The following is a 19,795-nucleotide window of genomic DNA, read 5'->3' on the forward strand; positions in this document are numbered from 1 at the left end:
TTCCGCATTTATGTATTTTAGGGGACTTTCATTTCATAATGCCACATTCATTTATTTCAGGGGACTCTTATTTCATAGTGCCACATTTCATCTGTTATATTCAAATGCATGGTTATCTCACAGATTCAGAGCCAGCTCTCCTATGCAACAGTGGTAGGAATGGTTGCCCAGAGCCGAGTCCTGTACATCTGCTCTCGGCTCTGAAACGGTGAGACAACCACGCCCCATTAATTTTAATATAACCGATGGAAATGTGGCATTATGAAATAAAAGTCCCCTGCAATAAATAAATGTGGCATTATGAAATAAAAGTCCCCTGTGAGAACAGATACCTTTGTAACTAATTAATAAAACAGAAAGTTACTTTCAGCTATTGAAAAAACTGTTATCAAAAAGACTAAATTACTCCTATGCAATTGAATCTGTTATCATTGATTACAAAGTTTATAGTAAAAAATGTTAAAGATGTAATCCTTTATTTATTAAAAAGGTTACAAAATAATTACAGGGTGAAATTTATTTATTTATTAAAGATATTGTAATTCATTTTGATAGTTTATTTTGTGACCATTATTAATTTTAATAGTAAAAGTAAAAAGTGAAAAAATACCGAGATCATAAATCACTATTTTTTTGTGCAGCTTAACTTGTGACATGTATTTCCTCCAACACATTCAGTTACTATAGTGACAGAAAAATAACTGACAACCAGTTAGTTATTGACAACAAACCCTTATTGTGTACATTTTCTGGATTCCTTTCAATTTAAATACTGAAAAGGATGCTTCACTCCTGAGCCCTTCTCTAACTCCAGCTGTTTGCACTGACCAATTGAAGTGACTGTTTCTTTGTGGGGGTATCTCCTGGTCTGGGCTGCCATCTGTTCCGTCTCAAATGTATGCTTTAAGGGAGGCTCCGCTCTGTGGAGAACTGCACGACAAACAACAGCGGAGTGGATTCACCTGGGGAGAGTGATCTCACCTTAATTTGACTAGGAAATAGCCCCGAGCCCTCATTAACCAGGAACTAGTGCTGGTGCTGCCTGCTGCATGATGTCTGCTTTGAGCAGTGACACAATTAGAAAGCAGGCTCTATGGGTTTGCATGCGTCTTTTCATCATTATTTCGAACAGCATATGCAGTATTGTGGCATCACTCAAAGTTCACTTGCAGAAATGATGTAACTTAACTTGGAAGAAAATTCACTACGCGATGACGTCATCACTAACATGACTCCATTCTTTTAAATAAAAATCTGTCTCAGTGTAGAGTGCCATTAAAAGGTATTTGCCCCTTCCTGATGACCTCTATTGTGGCATATTTGTCACAATGAATGGTTTCTGGGGCCCGCTGGCTCACCTGTGGCGCGGGCAATTCAGGTCTGTCAGCGCAGGACCTGGCTCTGGTCCTGCGGCCCGTGCCTGGCGTCCGAGGGCCTGCGGCCGCGTCTTCACTGCATGTTATGTACGACGGTGTGTATATGTTTGTGACATATAATCTCTTGAACTTGGAGCTTGTGCCTGCAGGTGGGGCTGGGTTGTATGTGTGCGTCTCAGGGGCGCGGGGTCTCCTCAGGCTATGCGGGACTGGTTTATGTTCCTCGGGGCAAGGCGCGGGCGTTGCTCCTCGGCCTTCCGTCTTCTCTGGGTGTTCTGTGGCCGTGGGGCGGGGTGCTTGGTGCCTTCCTGTGGTCGCAGAGTGTCTATATGGCTGCGTGGCTAAGGGGTGGCTTCGGGGCCTTTTTTCGCTGCTGGGAGGTGCTACGATATAATCCCGACACCCTTCTCATGATCCTCAGTGAGGGGATCATAAGAAGGGTGTGTTTCAGAATGAAAAACTTGACCCGTAATTAAGGGACGCTAATTAAAGGACCGTGACTGGATTAAGACGAGACGGTGAACACAGCTGAAATTTCCGTTTCCGGTGAGGGCTACCACTTCCGGTCCCGGTGACGTCTTTGCTGGCCGTTACTTCGTTGAGATGAGATGGTACACACTGTTGACTCAATACAAATGAGGAGATTTCTGGTTCCCGGTGAGAGCTACCACTTCCAGTCCCGGTGACGTCTTCGCTTGTGCGCTGTTGCAGTTTCTGTTCTTGTTGCTGCTGTTGTCTGCTGCTGGTATTGTCACTGCTGGTGTTGTCAATGCTGCTGCTGCTGGTGTTGTTGTTGGTGCCGCTAACCTTATACCTTAACTGATGTTGTCGTTGCTTCTGCTAATCTTACACCTAAACTTAACTCTCACTTAGCTTATACCTCAACTTAACGTAACCTCATACCTCGACTTAACCATCTCTACCCTGAGTGACCTTTCCGGTTCCGCTGAGAGCTACCACTTCCGGTTCCGGTGACTCCTTTGCATTTACATTGCTGCTGCTGTTGTTGCTGCTGGTGTCGATGTTGCTGCTGCCGTTGTTGTTGTTTCTGTGGCTGTCGTTGCTGCCGTTGTTGTTTTTCCGTTGCTGTTGCTGCCACTGTGGTCGGAGTCGCTTTTATTGTTGTTTTTGTGTTGTCTTTGTTGTTGCTTTTGTTGTTGCTATTGTGTCAGGGGCATTCTTTTGTAATGATCGGCTGACAACTACGTTCTCTCTTTCTTTTTTGTATTTCTCTGTAAAGCGCATTGTGTTGCCCTGGTATGAAATGGGCTCTATAAATAAAATGTGACTTGACTTGACTTGACTTGACCTCATACACTAGAACCAATTGGGACAAGTCCTGTACACCCACCAGTGGACACTTCTCCCGAGTGTGCATTAAATGAGACGGATGCTGCATTTTTCTTAAAATGTTTATTTTGAGTGACGGTTATTTTGTTGGCAGGGGAAGAATGAAGGGAAGTACACCGAGCAGGGAAAACAAACAGAGATTGTTATATGTCAGTGCAACATCATACAACTGCTGTGAGATATTTATACCATCCAGTCATGATGTCAGTGATGTCATATGATGCCCTGTGATTACATCAATAAATAAATGAAACGGCAAATCTGTAATTTATTCTTTTTATTATTTATTTAGTTATTTACATTACGATAGATACTATAACATTTGACTTTTTTAGACAGGAGGACATACCGGGTGAAAATACTGCCATCTAGTGGCGTAGATGGATAGCTAGATAGCTAGATAGATAGATGGCTGGAAAGACAGAAAGATAGATATAGAATTCCATTCGGTTTTACAGAAAACTTCGTAATTCACAGACATGTTTGAAATAACGGAGATTAGTACCAATGACACCAGCGAGAACTACAATTATTATACCACAGGAACTACAAACCCCCACAACCCCAGCGTCTTCCGGGTCCCAGCGGTAGTCACGTGACTGTGCACCATGGCGTCTCGCTCGTAGTGCGGGGGCCGCGTCTGTGCCAGTGGAACGGAACTCTATTCGTTCTTCATCCTTCATCCACTGGATAACAGTTTGAATTAGCGATGCAGAAGATCAAGTCGCTCATGGCCCGACAGGTGATTTGCTCTTTAAATCTCCGGGGCTTTACCCGTTTATCCACTTCACTCTGACAGCTGCAGCGGGCTAAAGCAAATGCAGCTAAGCTAACATGCTAGTTTGACAGCCGAAGGCTTGATAACAACATAATGTCATTGACTGTTGTTCACCTTGTCAGTGTTATCCTGTGCCCACCATCCCAAATAAAAACCACTCGTTTTATTGCAATGTACTGTATATATTATGTTATTAGAACCATTTTGTTTCCCACCCTATCCCACACGAGTTCCTATTTTTGATAATGTCAGTTAATGATGCAGAGGTCAATTGTTTATTCCTAATTTCTAGGTTCACTGTATGTTGTCTATCTCTATCTCTTTTCAAAATTGTTATGTATCTATCTATCTATCTATCTATCTATCTATCCTGGATCTGTTTCCTTAATGTAATCTGTTTGCATAGTCCTTTGGTATGATTGTGATTCTTTGTCTTCCACAGGGCCTGAAAAGCCCTCAAGAAAGCATGGCAGACCTCAGCCCCGTGGAGAACTTGAGGATTCCAAGCAAGGTTAGGCATAAAGTTTCACTGTACATCATCAACATACATTCTACGAAAAGTTGCGTCTCGGAGAAACTTAGGTCCTTTGTTGACCAAATTGATATGAATTTCATTTGCATTCATCCATAGTCAAATGTTTCTGGTATGATGTGGATAGATAATGTTACAAAGCTGCTGAAGAGATAGTTCTACATCATTTGAAAATAATCAGCTTCGATGTCTAACAAGACCATTTTGTCTTTTATTTTTTATGTCCAAGAAGGGACTCCATGTATACACCAGACTTTCTGTTAGAAAAAATTGGTGTCGGTCAACGTGTCCTGGAAGAATTGAGTTTCCCAGACAAATGAGAGAGGTTCCAGTCAAATATTTTCTGTGTTGATTGAGCTTAAAAATAATTGATAAGAAGGCTATATAGAGAATGAAAACATAAAGGCATGTAGATGTATAATATTTTTTCATTGAATATAAAAATAAAATAAGTCCCGTCAGTAAACACCTTCCTAAAAATAAATAAATAAAAATTACGAATATTACTTCTTGAAATCAAATAATTTCAGTTTGTGATCAATAAGTAACAAGTGCAGCCGCTTTAATTAACATTTCATTAAAATAAAATTAGGATAAAAAACAAAAAAATAGAGCAAGAACTGTAGTTCTAAATAAAGTTTGTGGTGTACCGTCTGCTTTGGATTTAACTTTTTTTAAAACATTTTTTATATACATCTTCTGATGATCAAACTCGGACATCTGTGTCCAAGCGGCATGCTACTGACTCCACTGGTCACCCAGGTCGCCCAGCACTCCATAGGCCTTGCTGAGGGAATGGCTTGCATCCCCCGACTGCCCACTTCGACTGGCATGAACCTGGTCCTCCAACCACTCCTGCGGCAGTCCTCCACCAGCTCCTGGTACTTGGCCCTCTTCCTCTCTTGTGCTTCCTCCATTCGCTCTTCCCAAGGTAGTGTCAGTTCCAGTAGGATGAGCTGTCTTGTGGCCTCTGAGACCAAGATAATGTCTGGTCTCAGCAAAGTCTGGGTGATGTGTGATGGAAATTTCAGCTTCCTCTCGAGGTCAGCTGTCATCACCCAGTTTCGTGCTGTGGATAGCAGCCCAACAGAGCAGTTCCTGGATCTGCTCCTTGGCTTCTCTCCTGCCTTGACAAACTCGATCCTCCTGGCTGTAGTGTGGGTGTATCTGCTGTCACTGATCCCCTTGCTGATTGCCTCAGCGATGGACTTGAGGACCTGGTCATGTCTCCAGCGAAAACGTCCTTCGCTCAGTGCCTTGGAGCAACTGCTCAGGATGTGCTCAAGGGTACCTGTTTTGGAACAAAGGGGACATGCTTGTGTTTCTACTTTGCCCCATGTGAAGAGGTTAGATGGACTGGGGAGGACATCGTAAACCCCCTGGATCAAGAACTTAATCCTCTGGGGGTTCGACTTGCAGATGTCCTGCTAGGTGACCTTCCGCTCTATCACCTGTTCCCACTTCAGCCACGAACTCTGTTGTTGCATCACCACTGTCCTGGTCAGTCGCTCTGCACCAGCTTCCGCCTCTCCTTCCCATTGGCAGTGTCGTATCAGGTTGATGTTGAGCTCCCGAGTCCGGCTCTGCCCTGTACCATGTTCCCAAGAAGGGCCTTGTGCTCCAGCCAAGCTTCTGCCTGCTGGACTGCCTCTCCCGCCCTGTACTTTCTCCACGTCCTCCTTCTCATGCACGTGCCACAATGAACTCCTCCCTGACTGAGCTGAATGGGAACCTGAGCTTATTGCTGTTTCCGTACAACCAAATGCTACTCAGGCTGCGTGGCAACCCCTGCCATCTGCGCAGATAGCTGCTCACCTTGCGCTCAAAGCCCTCCACCACAGTAATGGGAACTTCATAAATGAGCAGGGGCCAGAGGATTTTTGGGAGGATCCCGTGCTGGTAGACCCATGCCTTAAATCTTCCCGGGAGGCCAGACCTGACCACCGCTCTCATCCGGGGGGGGGGGGGGGGGGGGGGGGTTGCCTTACTCCGGACTTGCTTAGAGGGCCTCTGCACTCTACCTCCACTGACTTAACCAGCATGTTCATTGCCAGTGCAAAGAGAGTCACCGGTGCAGCCGGTGGTGCCAGTCAGATGTTCATGAGCTGGAGGAGGCCTTCAAACTGAACTTGCTGTAGTAGTCCAGGATGAGGCCTTTCACCTTCTGGCGTATGTGGTGACTATCCAGTGCTACTACTCCAGATCACCCTCAAGGCCATCCAAAGCCAATGATGTAACTTTGGGCAGTTCTTATAGACCTTGTAGGGCACTCCACTTGGGCCTGGCGCTGAACTAGTACTCTTGCCCCCCTCACCACATCCTTCACTTCACTCAGGCAGGGCTCCTTCATGTTGAAGTCTGCTGTTGGCGCTGGTATTATCAGCGCATCGCATGGCCCTAGTGGCTGATCTCTACTGCTGTCACTGTAGGTGCACTTGAGGTGGTCGTTGATGGCATCTCTGGTGCAGGTCAAACGTCCAGTCCTCTTTTAACCAAGAAGTTGCTTGGTCAACTTGAAGCGGTTGGCCAGAAATGCCCTCTCTTCCTTGCTCTCTCTCTCTGCCTCCTTCTGTGGCTCTCTGCTCTCCGAAGGCTCAGGAGCTCTTTCCGAAGGATTACCCAGAGATCGGTTAGTCCACCCTTCTTGACTTCTCCTTTCTTGTACTGCCTTTTGAGCGATTTCAATTATTTTCCGAGACGCTGGGTTCTCTTTGTTCGGTGGTTTGGAGCATAGGTCGATGGTGGTGGCTTGTGGGTTCTGTGCACCGCCGGCCAAAGAGGTAGCCAGTAGAGTGCTGGCAGTGTTGTCCTGCATCGTTATCCTTAGGTCTGTCTGGTTGGGGTGCTCACCCCCCGGGCTCCCCTGGGGGTATACTTCCTTTGTGGTTTCTGTAGATGGATTTGTTACTTCCTTTCAGAAGCTGTGGCTTGGGCTGCCAACCCTCCCCACCCCGGTTGCCGTCTCACTGGCCGTCCACTGTCTCTCCAGATGTCACAGCTCTATTGGCGGTTGTCATCCAGTCTCTCCCTGGATGTCACTGGTTGTACCAGGATGTTTCAGTTTTAAATATACATCTTCTGATGCTCAAACTTGGACACAGATCATCAGTGTTGTATCCTGGAGTCATTGGGTGTCTCGGGTCTTGCAACAGACACCCTTGTCCAGGTGACACCAAACCAAGGTTGATCAAGCCTCGGCCTGTGTCCAAGCGGCATGCTACTGACCCCACTGGTCACCCCTTTTCAGCCACAGCTATCTAGCCTTTTTCACTGCCTCCACAATGTTGTTGATGGCTTTTTCCTCTTAAGGCCCGTAATGCCCAGCCCTCCTTAGACCTTGCTGAGGGAATGCCTTGCAAACCCCCCAAAATATCCCCCAAAAAACTTTTTTTATTATCAAAATGATCCACCCAGCACTAATTCAAATTGTTCATTGAGGGAATTATTTTCACCGGACATTATGACCGGAGAGATTTAAATATGTCGGACTTCAACAGATTTTCCCGATCAAAAAAACGACAATTACTGGATAACGGAAATGCTGGTATACACAGTGTTTGGCCTCTTTCAGAACAATGATATCTTAAAGGAGTTCTATCAAAACTACTTGTGTAATTGGCTTTTTTGGCAGATTCAATCAGAATTATTTCTGAGTTAATTTGTTTTTTATCCAATTCCAACATATGCTTCTCCTGTCTCTCAACTTTGTGCTTACCACACCTCCATAGTTGTTCCTAAAAGAAAGTAGGGAAAGACAGACGGTCTTCAGGGACACCTGTGTTAGATTTGCCGCAGTGGTATTTCAGGATGTTAAAAATAGGCTTTTTCAGCTCAATCAATCATGTTGGGTGACCGAACACATTTGTCATTATAAGTTCAATTTGTCAAAATCACTCTGAGTAGGGAGCAGCACCACTGGTGTTTGGTGTGTATATATAATGGACGCTCTGAGTCACTCAGTCGGAGCTCTGCACAGCCAACAGCTAGGTTTACTTGACATTCACTTGAGAGTGTGACCTTCTATTAGCATGGCTGAATGAAACTTGGAAGGCGACCAACCCATTTATCGCCATCGCATGGTGGTGTCCAGCCAGGTTAATTAAACTAGACGTTTAATTTCTCTGCTCGTAGAAGCATGGGCTCCGACAAACACATTTGGCTGTGTTTCTCCACTTGGTTTGTACTGGAAATGGGCTGGAACCGCAGAAGGTAAATTGGTCCTCTAAGGTTGACCTTGAGTGGAATCGTAGACCGAAATGCGAGAGGAATTTTATCATTGAGGATCAAACTTAGTCAGTGGCTCTGCTCAGTCACTTGGATGTGTGTTGCACAGGATAAGAAAACAAAAAAAATGCTGCAACTTATAAAGTAGAGGAACTCTTTTTGTGTCAAGTCATCTCAGTGTTGTCGAAATATGGACTTATTAATAAGGGTTAGCAAATGTGTGGTTAAGAGTCAGGCTATCATATTATGGGGTAACAAAGTAATAAGAATCACAAGCTGATGCAGCCACATGAATGTCTAATGTTTTGTAGTCCATGTCCATGGTATCGGTACAGGAAATAATCTACTGACATAAATGGAAACACTGCAGTTGTGATAGGAACCGGTATAGCAACCAGTGGGAGTGGCCTTCAGAAAGATGTCTTTTTTTTTTTTTTTTTTTCATAAAAGGACCTCTTTGGCTTGGTGATAGTGATCAAGATGACGTTGTCAAACTGTGTATCTTGCACTGTTTGGAAATGAGTCAGAGTAAGCATTTCATTGCTAACTTGACTGTGCTGTCATCTTACCATTTGACAAACAAAAGTCAGTCTTTCTGGAAGCACAGGGCCCCTAGAGCTACTTTGAAATGTTAGTGTCGTACAAGGCGCTGCATCGCGGGGGGAGACAGCTGAAGTGAAAGAGACGGAGAAGGTGACACAAGATACAGATTGACCGGTCGACTCAAAGACAATTCAAAAACAAATTCATGTCACGGACGTCTTAGCTGGCCGCCCAATGGAGGGCCTACGAATCCTGTGTCCTGTAAGTGTTGCCTGCACACACCTGTGACTGTGTATTGAACCAAAATATGGTCTTTGATGGTCGATGATGATACACGTACACTTAATGCTCACCCAAGGTCTGGATCTTCTTAATGGAAGTTAGGAGGATACAATGTTGTTCACAAAGTGTGTATACGATTTGAAAAGATACATGTACAAGTTGTTTCACCTATTCTTCTGCTGTGCTGCACTGGTTTCTTACCAGTTGAAGCCAATAATGTTTGGCTGGGTTTCAGGGTGAAAGATGGGGAAGGGTGACACACAAATTATGGTATCCTGTATACATTTGCATACGCTGTAAGAGCATTTAACAGTGCTCAAATAATAACAAGAGGAATGATCAAGATAAACCTGTGGGCCTTGAGGGTGTGTGTGTGTGTAGGTGTGTGTCTGTCCCGTTAATTACTATATCCACTTATCGTGTGATATATGGACATGACCTTGATCATTTTTCTGACCTCGATTATTGCCCGTTGTGTATAAATACGTGTTTGTTGACAAAAGTGTATACACTATATATAATATATATACACTGTATACATCTTCAGCTCATCACCGTTCTCAGTCTCGTTCCCACAGTCTGTCGGTATTCACTACACTAGTGTTCGCAACGGCCACGCCCCCTTACCGTGAAATAACGCAGGTCCTCATTATCAACCAATTCACTTAACAACCTGGTCCAAGGGACATAACTTGTCGTTAAGTGAGGAGTACCTGTAAATACAAATGGGAAAAGATCAATAAATACTACAATCTACAAATCTGTAATTAGGTTTAAAAAAAAAAAATCAGAGCCATAAATGTATTTCTAAATCCACAAATAAATAATGTATTACTTGCGTTGTATTAACCATTTTACAAATGAATGTAATTGAGCCGATTGAACAGCAAAAAACGATGCTGAGACGAGTCTTGTTGTCATTTCTGGTCGCGCTTCTTCCGTCCTTTTGTCTGCTCTCTGTGTTTCACTGTCAGTGCGGCTCAGGCAGCCACCCCCGCCTCCACACACACACACACACACACACACACACACACACACACACACACACACACACACACACACACACACACACACACACACACACACACACACACACACACACACACACACACACACACACACACACACACACACACACACACACACACACACACACACACACACACATACACACACACACACACATAGAGAACCAGGTGAGGATAACATGTTATTCGAGCCCAAGAGCCCATTTTATCCATTTCTTTCGTTTTCCTCTTCTTTAGGATATTCTAATATTTTTCACGTCACAATGTCTGAATATTCTTAAGAATGGAAAGTGAAGTTTTATTTGAAAGGGTGTACTTGTAATATTGTGTGATTTATATTATCATATCAGCGGCAAAAAATGGTCTTAAAATTACGATAATGTTTATCGCAATTATTTCTTGGACAATATATCGTCCAACAAAAGTAGTTATTGTGATGTGTGCGTGCGTGTATGTGAGAGTGTGAGAGGTAGGGGAACATTGGGAGAGTGTCTGTTCTTCTGTGGATCCTTTAACCTTGTTACCTTCCCACCAGAGAGATTTAAGCTGTTTTCCCTCGGCTTGTCAAGAGGAAGTGGCTGTGCTAGATCTTTCTATGACCTTCTCTAAAATCTACAAATAAGAAATTCCTTTAAAAAGTAGGTATTATAGAAGTGTAAGTTAGCCTCACTTTAGTGTCAGTTGTGCTGCATTGGTACCATGGCTGTGGGATAGAGCGAAAATATCATAATGTCATGTATACAGTATATACAGTATATATGTATGTATATATGTATTTTTTTTCACACAATAAGGCTGTTACTTAGTTTGGGTTTTCAAATATAAATTGCATTCTTATAGGATGTCTCTTTCATTTTCATTTCTGTTTTTGTATTTGATGATCCTCATTGCATCTGATTGTCAGTGCTCTACGAGGTTTAGCAACATGCAAAACACAACAAGAAACTGAATACTTTGACTTAAATAAACCATACCTATGTGCCTTCAAATAAAATGCACCGCCAACCTTTTTCATTTATATTATATAAGCTCAAACTGGGCATTGATGGGATATATCCCAAATACTGCTCCCTTTTTTTACCCATCAATCCCTTCTGTTTAAAGCTGTTGGTCTCTCTCTTTATGGTAACTTTTTAAGGCCTTCCTTTTTTTTTTTTCCCATAGGTGTGATGTTTCCCCTCTGGTAAACAGCACGACTCCTTGAGGCCTTTATCACTTTGTAGCATCGACATCTCAGAGATGCTGTGTGCCTGCTCTGAATGCAAGTAGCTAGTGCAGTTACATCCCTCTACCACGAGGAGACACTCTCACCTTACCGCTGAGGCACCTCATTCATTCCTATCTTCTCAGTGTAGGTCCAGTGGACTTTAACCACATGTATTCGATCGGCCAAGGTGACTGACTACTCAGGCTATCATGTATGGAGATTTTTATGTACATGAATTGCCTTATGTGTGGAGAAAAAGAGCGAGGGGGGCATTCATTTTGAGAAAATGTCCAGTTATGGCTTAAGGCAGTGATTCTTAACATTTTTCATATCTAGGACCCTCAATTACTAGATACTCATTAGGTCACGGACCCAGATTTTCTTCTCTGGAACCCCAATCTGAGATGATTTAGTCCGAACCTTTAGACCTGTCTATAAAAGTAGGGAGCTAATTGTGAAACTATGATCAAAACATCATTCTTGTATGATAATAGAACTATTCTTCACAACTTAGGTTGCTATGTGTTATTCTGTCACTTTTCCTGTTTATTTATCTGGCCATTTCAGATTCGATCTTCCCTAGGCAAGGCAAGGCAAGGCAAGTTTATTTGTATAGCACATTTCAACAAGGCAGTTCAAAGTGCTTGACATAAAACATAACAACAACTAAGACAAAGTGCATAGAAACACATTATAAAAGGTAGAATGCATTAAGTTAAAACGTAGATTGCATAGAATGTAAAAGTTATGCTGCAGTGCAAGAAATTAATCAAAGAAACCTTGTTTTATTCGTTGTTAATAATTATTTCACTTATTCCCAGAATAGCACCTATTCCACGAATAGCGTTTTACCTTGTCAAGGCGATATCCTAGCCCCAGAGAACCGGTCTGGCAATCTTTTCTTTGTGAACAACTATTTAGCCTATTCCCAGAATAGTGTTTTTCCTCGTCAAGGCGATATCCTAGCCCCAGAGAACTAGTGCAAGAAATGAATATTTATGAATTCTAGTGTGCTGCCCCTCGGAATCGGCTTCCCCCAGGCAACACTGTGACATCATAGCTAGGAGTGTCACGGTTCTCCAAATGGCTATGCAATTGTTAAGCTTCTTTCACACATAGTTCCCAGTAAATTAAAGGGATAACCTTTTCAGCACTGCTAGCGAATTTCACTATTCACAGTCCGGCAGAAGTCACTGGTCCGCATCTGCTGCGCTGGAAGGTGACAAACGAAGCAGCAGCGCACGCTGTTCATTTACTTGCGTGCACAAAGAGGGGATGTATGAGGACATAGCACGCAAATAAAAATAAATATGCCTATGGAATAAATCCTGAAATAAATAAATGAGGCAAAAAATATATAAGTAAAAAGTAAATATAAATGAGTAAATATACCCCTGACGGACCAGGCGGTGGTGCACTCGAGCCTCCTCTCGCGCCGGCCGAGGTTGGGGATATTTCATTCCGATTCATGGGATCTTTTATTACTTTTATTGCGCTACGGGGTTTGGTGACACCCTCCGAATCTAATGCCAAGTTGCAATTTTCAAGCACAAGTGAGAAAGCAAAACTCCTGCAGCGCAAACCGCGGGCGGTGCAGGTGCACACTCTTCCATTTCTACAGTACAATTCATTTTTTTATTTTAGTTTGAACATTTCAATAGGCGATTTTGGAAAACAGTAATGTTTTTAGAATGTTCTGAATAGGCAATTACAAAAAAAAAAGATTTTCGATTTTACTGTTGACACGGAGAACACGGACACAGTCGGTTGTGTAATCCGCACATTTTAACATCCCTAGTTTGTACATATGTTTAAATAGCATAAATGGACTGTAAATTCTGTTAAAAAAAAAGGCCGTAATAAATATTTTAAGCAGGTCCGCGGTTCGCCCAACTCCGAACCATTTACAATATTACCAGAGAATTATCGGACAATATTACCCACAAAAATACGGAGAATCTCATTGAACTCATTTCGATCGATTTTCAGTTTTGAATCGGAATCGTGACAATCCCTAATCATAACATTGTGGCAACATATCCGTCTAGGCCTGTCTATACAGTATATACCAGTCCTGTTCACTCTCGTGTAGTATCTTTCACCGAGCTTTCCAGTGTCCTTGCCTGCCTGGTCCTGACCGTGTTCCCTTCCCGCCTTCTGGATTCCTGCCCCTTTTGAATTGTTAGCTGTACGGACTGTTTTCCTGGTTTGACCTCCTCGTCTGTCTTTTTCCCTGTCTTCTGCCGGAGAGCCATTAAAGAACTGTTACATTAGGGTTAGGGTTCCTGATTGTGTCTGTGGTCGTGGTGTCGGCTTCAGTTCGGTCTCAGCCATTACACTATTAATCATTGACTATTAATCATTTTGCTGGGGACCCCCTGGAACCTGGAACCCCAGGCGTCCTTCCTGGCTTGGTCACCCAAGGCTGATGGCATAAGGTAATCTCTAAAAGATGACATCCTTTAAAACCATGAGGGATTCAAAACTCTTCCGCTCTTCAAGACTCTTCCCAGGTACAAATGTTTGACTCCCAACACATACCTGTGGGTCCGTGGAGGGAGCAGGGCGTCACTCTCATCTCCTGCTGCAGCACTGAATGGTGGTTATCTCTGACAACTCCATACAAAGAAAGTTATTTCAGGGCAGAGGTTTGATCATCTAGCTGGAGGTTGCCCCAGACCTGCTGTTGTTGACTGCTGAAATCGTGACTTAATTTCCTCTGAGGAATCCTGCTGTGTTTAACTCTCGTGCTCAAAAGCTGAAGAGAAAATTAGGCTTACTATGCATAATTCATCACCTGTTGCAGTGTGATGGTTCTGGTGGTTTGGGATTGGGGGGGGGGGGTCTTTGATTTGTATGTTACTGATGAATAATTCCGGAGTGGAAAAGAAAACGCCCGTTTATTTTATCAGTGCCAGAGAGAGAGAGAGAGAGAGAGAGAGAGAGAGAGAGAGAGAGAGAGAGAGAGAGAGAGAGAGAGAGAGAGAGAGAGAGAGAGAGAGAGAGAGAGAGAGAGAGAGAGAGAGAGAGAGAGAGAGAGAGAGAGAGAGAGAGAGAGAGAGAGAGAGAGAGAGAGAGAGAGAGAGAGAGAGAGAGATATTTTGGTTGCTCCCTCACTTTGTCTGGTGGTGAGTCATCCGCCATTGTCTCCCTCCAGCCCATCGCCCACTCACATTTTTTTGCGGGGGACGGTGTGTCGTCCCGCCGCCCGGAGCATGACAATTCACACATGCATTCATTGATCAACAGGCTCCCCTTAAATACCCTTGTCGGGTCTATTGAAAGGAATGTCAATCAAGTTACATTATAATACAGTACACACACACCTCACACACACATGCACAAGCCAGTATTGCTTACCTTGCACACAGGGGTATAGCCTGATATTGGTATCAATCAGCCACATGCAGCCACACACACAGCTACACAGGCGGCAGGCTTCCTTGCCTCGTGTGCGGTTCTTGAAGGAGGCGGCTCAGAAAGCTATTTCTGGTTTGGCAGGTGTGTAACGGGGTTTTCAAGATAAGTGTGCGCTATCTTCCCAAGTCAATATAAATTGATGTGTGGAGCGTGGACAATTTTCACGGGGGCTCTAGCATAGAGCTAATGGAATATAGGGGGAAGTATCTGTCCGTTTTAGCCCATAATTGAATGCGCGTTGGTAGAAAATTCGATACCGCTCGACTCATTTTGGTCTGGACTTTGTGCTGTGTCAGACCCCGAGCAGGATTTTTGTCTCTGAATTCAACATGTGAAATGACCGGCCTTCACGGAGAACCCAAAGCGGAAGGCACTTGAGCCCCCTGAGTGGACATTCCAGATGTTTCCCTTCTCTCAGCAGTCCCCGTCTGTAGCAGCCGTGAATTGAAATCAGTGTCAGTGACGCATGCTTATTTCTCTGCTCATTAAGCACGGGCCCGAGTGAAAACCTCTTGATGTGAAAGCTTTGCAGCGGCCACGAGCCCCAGTGGATGCGCGGCTTGCCGATTAATAAGGCTCTGATGTTTCCCAGGGATGTTGCAGAAAGTTCTCCCTCTTGTTTTTCATTTGCCCACCCCCCTGCCTAACGGGCATCCAAACGAAACAAGCTGCAATTTGCTGCTAAATCCCTTGATAAATGTTTTTCTTTCTTTTCATGCTACCACCCAGCGCTTCCACTCTCATTGCCTCCTTTCCCGTAACCCCTTTAGGTTCTCTTAAACTCCATCCCCCCTCATCCCTCTCCCTCTCTCCAACTCTTTCTAACGCTCTCTCTCTCTTCTCGCCCTTCAACTCTATAGAACCCCTTGTTTTCTTAGCACATCCTTTAGTTTTACTTTATTTCTCTCTGTTTATTAGTTTTAGTATTGCAATTCCTTGTTGTTGTTGATGATGATGTTGTTGTTGTTTGGCTTGGAGAGAGGCAGGGGGATGTAATGCTGTGTTTGGGACCTCACACACGTGTCTGCTGGATGTGTTGGAAGGGTTTCAGCTGAGGACGACACACAAAAGAAGCTGTTGCCCTCCATTCCAACCGCTTGTCTCTCCATCTTCTAGGAGGAGCTGCGGGAGCTGCGGGAGCAGCCCTTTGACCCCCAGGCCGAGCAGGAGATCATCGACAGCATCGAGGAGGTCTACTTCTCCAGCGACTCCTACGACATGGTGCGGCACGAGCTGGAGGTCAGAAACCAAAACATTTAGTTTACCAGCTTAATGAATATTAAGGCCACACCAGCACTGCCCACTGTGTGTGTGTGTGTGTGTGTGTGTGTGTGTGTGTGTGTGTGTGTGTGTGTGTGTGTGTGTGTGTGTGTGTGTGTGTGTGTGTGTGTGTGTGTGTGTGTGTGTGTGTGTGTGTGTGTACACACATGTACGTGCGCGGGAAAGAAAAGACGCTTCTTCCACCTCTTCAACTAGCAAATAGGTGCAGCAACTCCACCACATTTTGGCAAACTCCCATCATTTCTGCTGTGGCACACACAACCCGCTGCCGGTGTAATCAAAAGTCTCCCTTTCCCTTGAGCAGTTCTCATTGCACGTTTGCGGCACCACGTAGCATTGACTTCCAGATTGATGCATAACCTCATCCTCCTTGTTTATGAATTTGACTTATGAGTCATTGAAGTGTTTTTTTTCCCCCCATTTAATTGTATTTGTTTTCTTAAAAGGAAACGTTCCTTGGGACTGCTATTGAGAAACACGTGAGGCTTGAGGTGCTCAAGCATGGAGATTATCTTTCATGAGTCCAATGGAATTCTCCTTCCATAGCTTTGGCTTCATAATTCTGGTTTGATTATTTTTCTCTCAGAGAATTATTGGCACCAGTGGAGTTGGTTAGACTCTTTCTTGGAGGTGACACACGGATGTGCGATGAGCCAGCAGACTCAATGGCTGCCAATGTCTTGGACACGTTCATAGGCGTGTAGGAGGTTCTGGTACTTCACTGCAAATACAGTGGTACCTCGACTTACGACTGCATCTACTTACGACTAATCCAAGATACAAGTAGCGATAGTCGCGAAAATTTGTATCGAATTGCGACCCACTGCTCCAAGATACGAGCGTGGAAATTTGCAGTTGGCGCGTCGGCGGCCGGTCAGCAGTCAGTCAGCGGGCGACCTACATCGTGTGTGCACGTAGTTTGTGGCTTATCCATATTTTTTTCATATTTACTGTGTTTGTGCTGTGAGTTTTGTTTATTTTCACCCTTCATGATTTCATAATTTCTATAAATTATTGGAAAAATTGCTTCGACATACGACTGTTTTAACATACGACCGTCCTTATAGAAGGAATTACAGTCGTAAGTCGAGGTACCACTGTAACAATGTGTGCGTGTGTTTTTCAGAAACTGCCACCTGAGCTGAACCTGCAGGAGCTGGAAGAATACCGAGACAAGCTCAAGAGACAACAGGCATCAGTGAGTGGCACTCAGTATACCCACACACTCACACTGAAAGACACACTCTCATGGCGTGTTCACCGCGGGACTGTTGGAAGTAGAGAAACACGCCGCCTCCAAATGTGAGACGCTTAGCGAGTGTGCTATAAAACTCCATTAGTTTTAGTGTGCCATTTGTTTCACTGTTTTCCGACACTGTTTGAGGTGAGAAATAGGCCATTTAGTTGCAGAATCTGGATTCATTTAAACTATGCAGCAGCTTGTTTATAAGTAACAGTATTTGGTGAGTTTCAAGAGACATCCCAGAGTGCCTTGCATGTCTAATTTGCATAGACAATCAAAGGTAATATATCCACCCATCACACTCTAGCATATGTATAGATAGATGAATACTTTATTCATCCCCGGAGGGTAATTGCGGTCTCACAGCAGCATGCCTCAAAATAATAGGCAATAATAGTAAAAGTAATAAATAATAGAAAGAATTGGCAATATACAATGAAAAGTGTGGTACACACTGTATTCTAACACCACAGTCCCTTTGACACAACAGCAAATTTGCATCTCATAACCAGAATCTGGATGTTTTTACAAAATATTTACGAGCATTTTTGAACCCTGACGCCGTTTGATGATGAATCTTTGTGTTTTTTGTATTTACTTTTTTCTCGTTTTACTCCACAGTAAATTTAATGACATCAGACGTTGTGTATTCCGCAGACAGTACTCAGGGAGTTTGCTTCGGGGAGCCTCAGACCGCATTCTAGGATCCAGCATATTTGGCAAAACATTTGCATCGTGGTCCAGCTCCACTGCCACAGGAAATCTGCTTAAAGGTTTTTCTATTCGGTAGTCCAGTTTTTTTTTTTTTTAAACGTGTCTTTGGGTCAGTAAAGGTGGAAATAGTAAAGTTTAAAGAACTGCAGGCCGTTGTCGGCTTAAAGGCCTCCGGAGAGGATAACGGAGCTAGACGAAAAAAAAACAAAAAAAACAAACAAACAAAAACCACCAATAAACCCACCTGGGGAGTTGCAAAGCTCTTTCTGGCCGGCTTGTGTAGCGCCGGCAAACCTTCTGGTGGAGGATGATCAACACGGTGGATGTCACGCTGCGTTGTATCGGGCTCTAGCGGGGTTCGGGGCCAGGGAGAGAACTTCACTGTCCGCTCCATTTATAGATGGGGATGAGAGATTGGGGATAATAAAAAAAAAAAATAGAATAAGATAAAAAAATAAGCCAATCTGCTCCAAAGCTTCACACCTTTTTACTTTCCCCTCCATCCTCTTTCTGTTTTTTTTTTCGCTCTTCCAAACACTGTCTTTAGTCTGTGGTCTTCTCTTGCTAATCCCTTTTTATATCTCTCTCCCCCCTCTCTCTCTCTCTCTCTCTCTCTCTTCCCTCTCTCACACACTGTCACTGCATCGCCACATACCTTTCCTTGGCAAACCCTTTTACAGCTTTTTCTTTTTTTTTTTTTCCCATTTATCTTAAGCCACCGCACAGAATTGTCTTTAGAAGACTCAGTGTCATTAAGCTGTGAGCCACAGGTTTATATAGCACACACACATACACACACACACACACACATACACACACTCTCGCACTCAAATTAGAGGAACATGTTCTGAGTGTGTGAGGGCCCGTATAGGCAGAGCTGCAGTGCTTGGTGTGAGGTAGAAAATCCACAATCAATTCGCGAGCTTGCCTATCAATACAGACCTTTCTTCTTTGGACCAAAACCAGAAGAACTCCACCTTCTTCCCTTTGTCTTGGTAGCTAGAGGCTTGTACATAAGACGTCAGGTGGGTTCAGAGGATTTATATCCCCCTTTAAATTCCACAGTGCTGCATACCACAAAAGCAACACAAAGGAGTTAAAAAAAAAAAAAAAGAAAAGCGCTGATGGAGAGACAATTACAACTCCTTATGCAATAAATGTCACCATCTTGTACTTACGCTAGTTAATTTCTTACTTATTTATTAATACATTACTTTTAATAGAAGGACACCAGAAGACGTGCACATCTGCGAGAACACACACACGTAGACTAACACCAAAATGGCTGCTTATACTGTACAAACAGACCTCCATTTGTGAAATGGAGGTCTGTTTGAGGTGATAATCGTTTCTTGCCCACCATGGGGCTTCTTTTCTTCCTTTCAAATGAGGCGGAGGCTTACGACTGGTTGTGTGAATAAGAGTGAGTGAGAAAGAGAGAAGAATTTGTACGTGTATGCACATAGAGTCTCTATCTGCTGGTGCCGCTGGTATTCCCGCTCAGCGGGGTGTCTTTGAATGAATCTACCGTCATCTACCTCCTCCCAGCTCCTCTGCCAGGGGAGAGAATTCACTGCCTGTGGTTTCAGGAGGAAAGAGATGACTGCTCCATTCTCTTGCCACTGGAGTCTTTCACACTAATTGGCATCTCTGACAAATGCCTGGCACCGGCACTTCTCCTGGCTAATTGCCTCGTCTTGCCGTGAGTCTATACCAATGCCGCCAGGGCTGCGGTGAGCAGGGTCACGGGGAGCACTTTTGGGATATGGGCACCTGTACGTGCCAGGGCACGGGAGCATTTCTTTGGCTGATTTGCT

At 44.0% G+C, this 19,795-nt stretch overlaps 1 protein-coding gene across 2 annotated transcripts in view; it reads left to right on the forward strand.

Moving 5' to 3' along the window:
- Positions 1–3,333: 3,333 nt before the first annotated feature.
- vps50 (VPS50 subunit of EARP/GARPII complex) overlaps positions 3,334–19,795 on the forward strand; it is a 144,449-nt gene continuing 127,987 nt past the window's right edge. For both annotated transcript variants that reach the window (XM_080000449.1, XM_080000450.1), the window contains exons 1-4: positions 3,334–3,468; positions 3,947–4,015; positions 15,857–15,979; positions 17,148–17,219. In XM_080000449.1, the coding sequence (XP_079856575.1) occupies positions 3,436–3,468; positions 3,947–4,015; positions 15,857–15,979; positions 17,148–17,219 (297 nt within the window). In that variant the 5' untranslated portion in view covers positions 3,334–3,435. The remainder of the gene's footprint in view (positions 3,469–3,946; positions 4,016–15,856; positions 15,980–17,147; positions 17,220–19,795) is intronic.

This window comes from Zeus faber (genome assembly GCF_960531495.2).
Source record: "Zeus faber genome assembly, chromosome: 1".
In the NCBI taxonomy this organism is placed as follows: domain Eukaryota; kingdom Metazoa; phylum Chordata; class Actinopteri; order Zeiformes; family Zeidae; genus Zeus; species Zeus faber.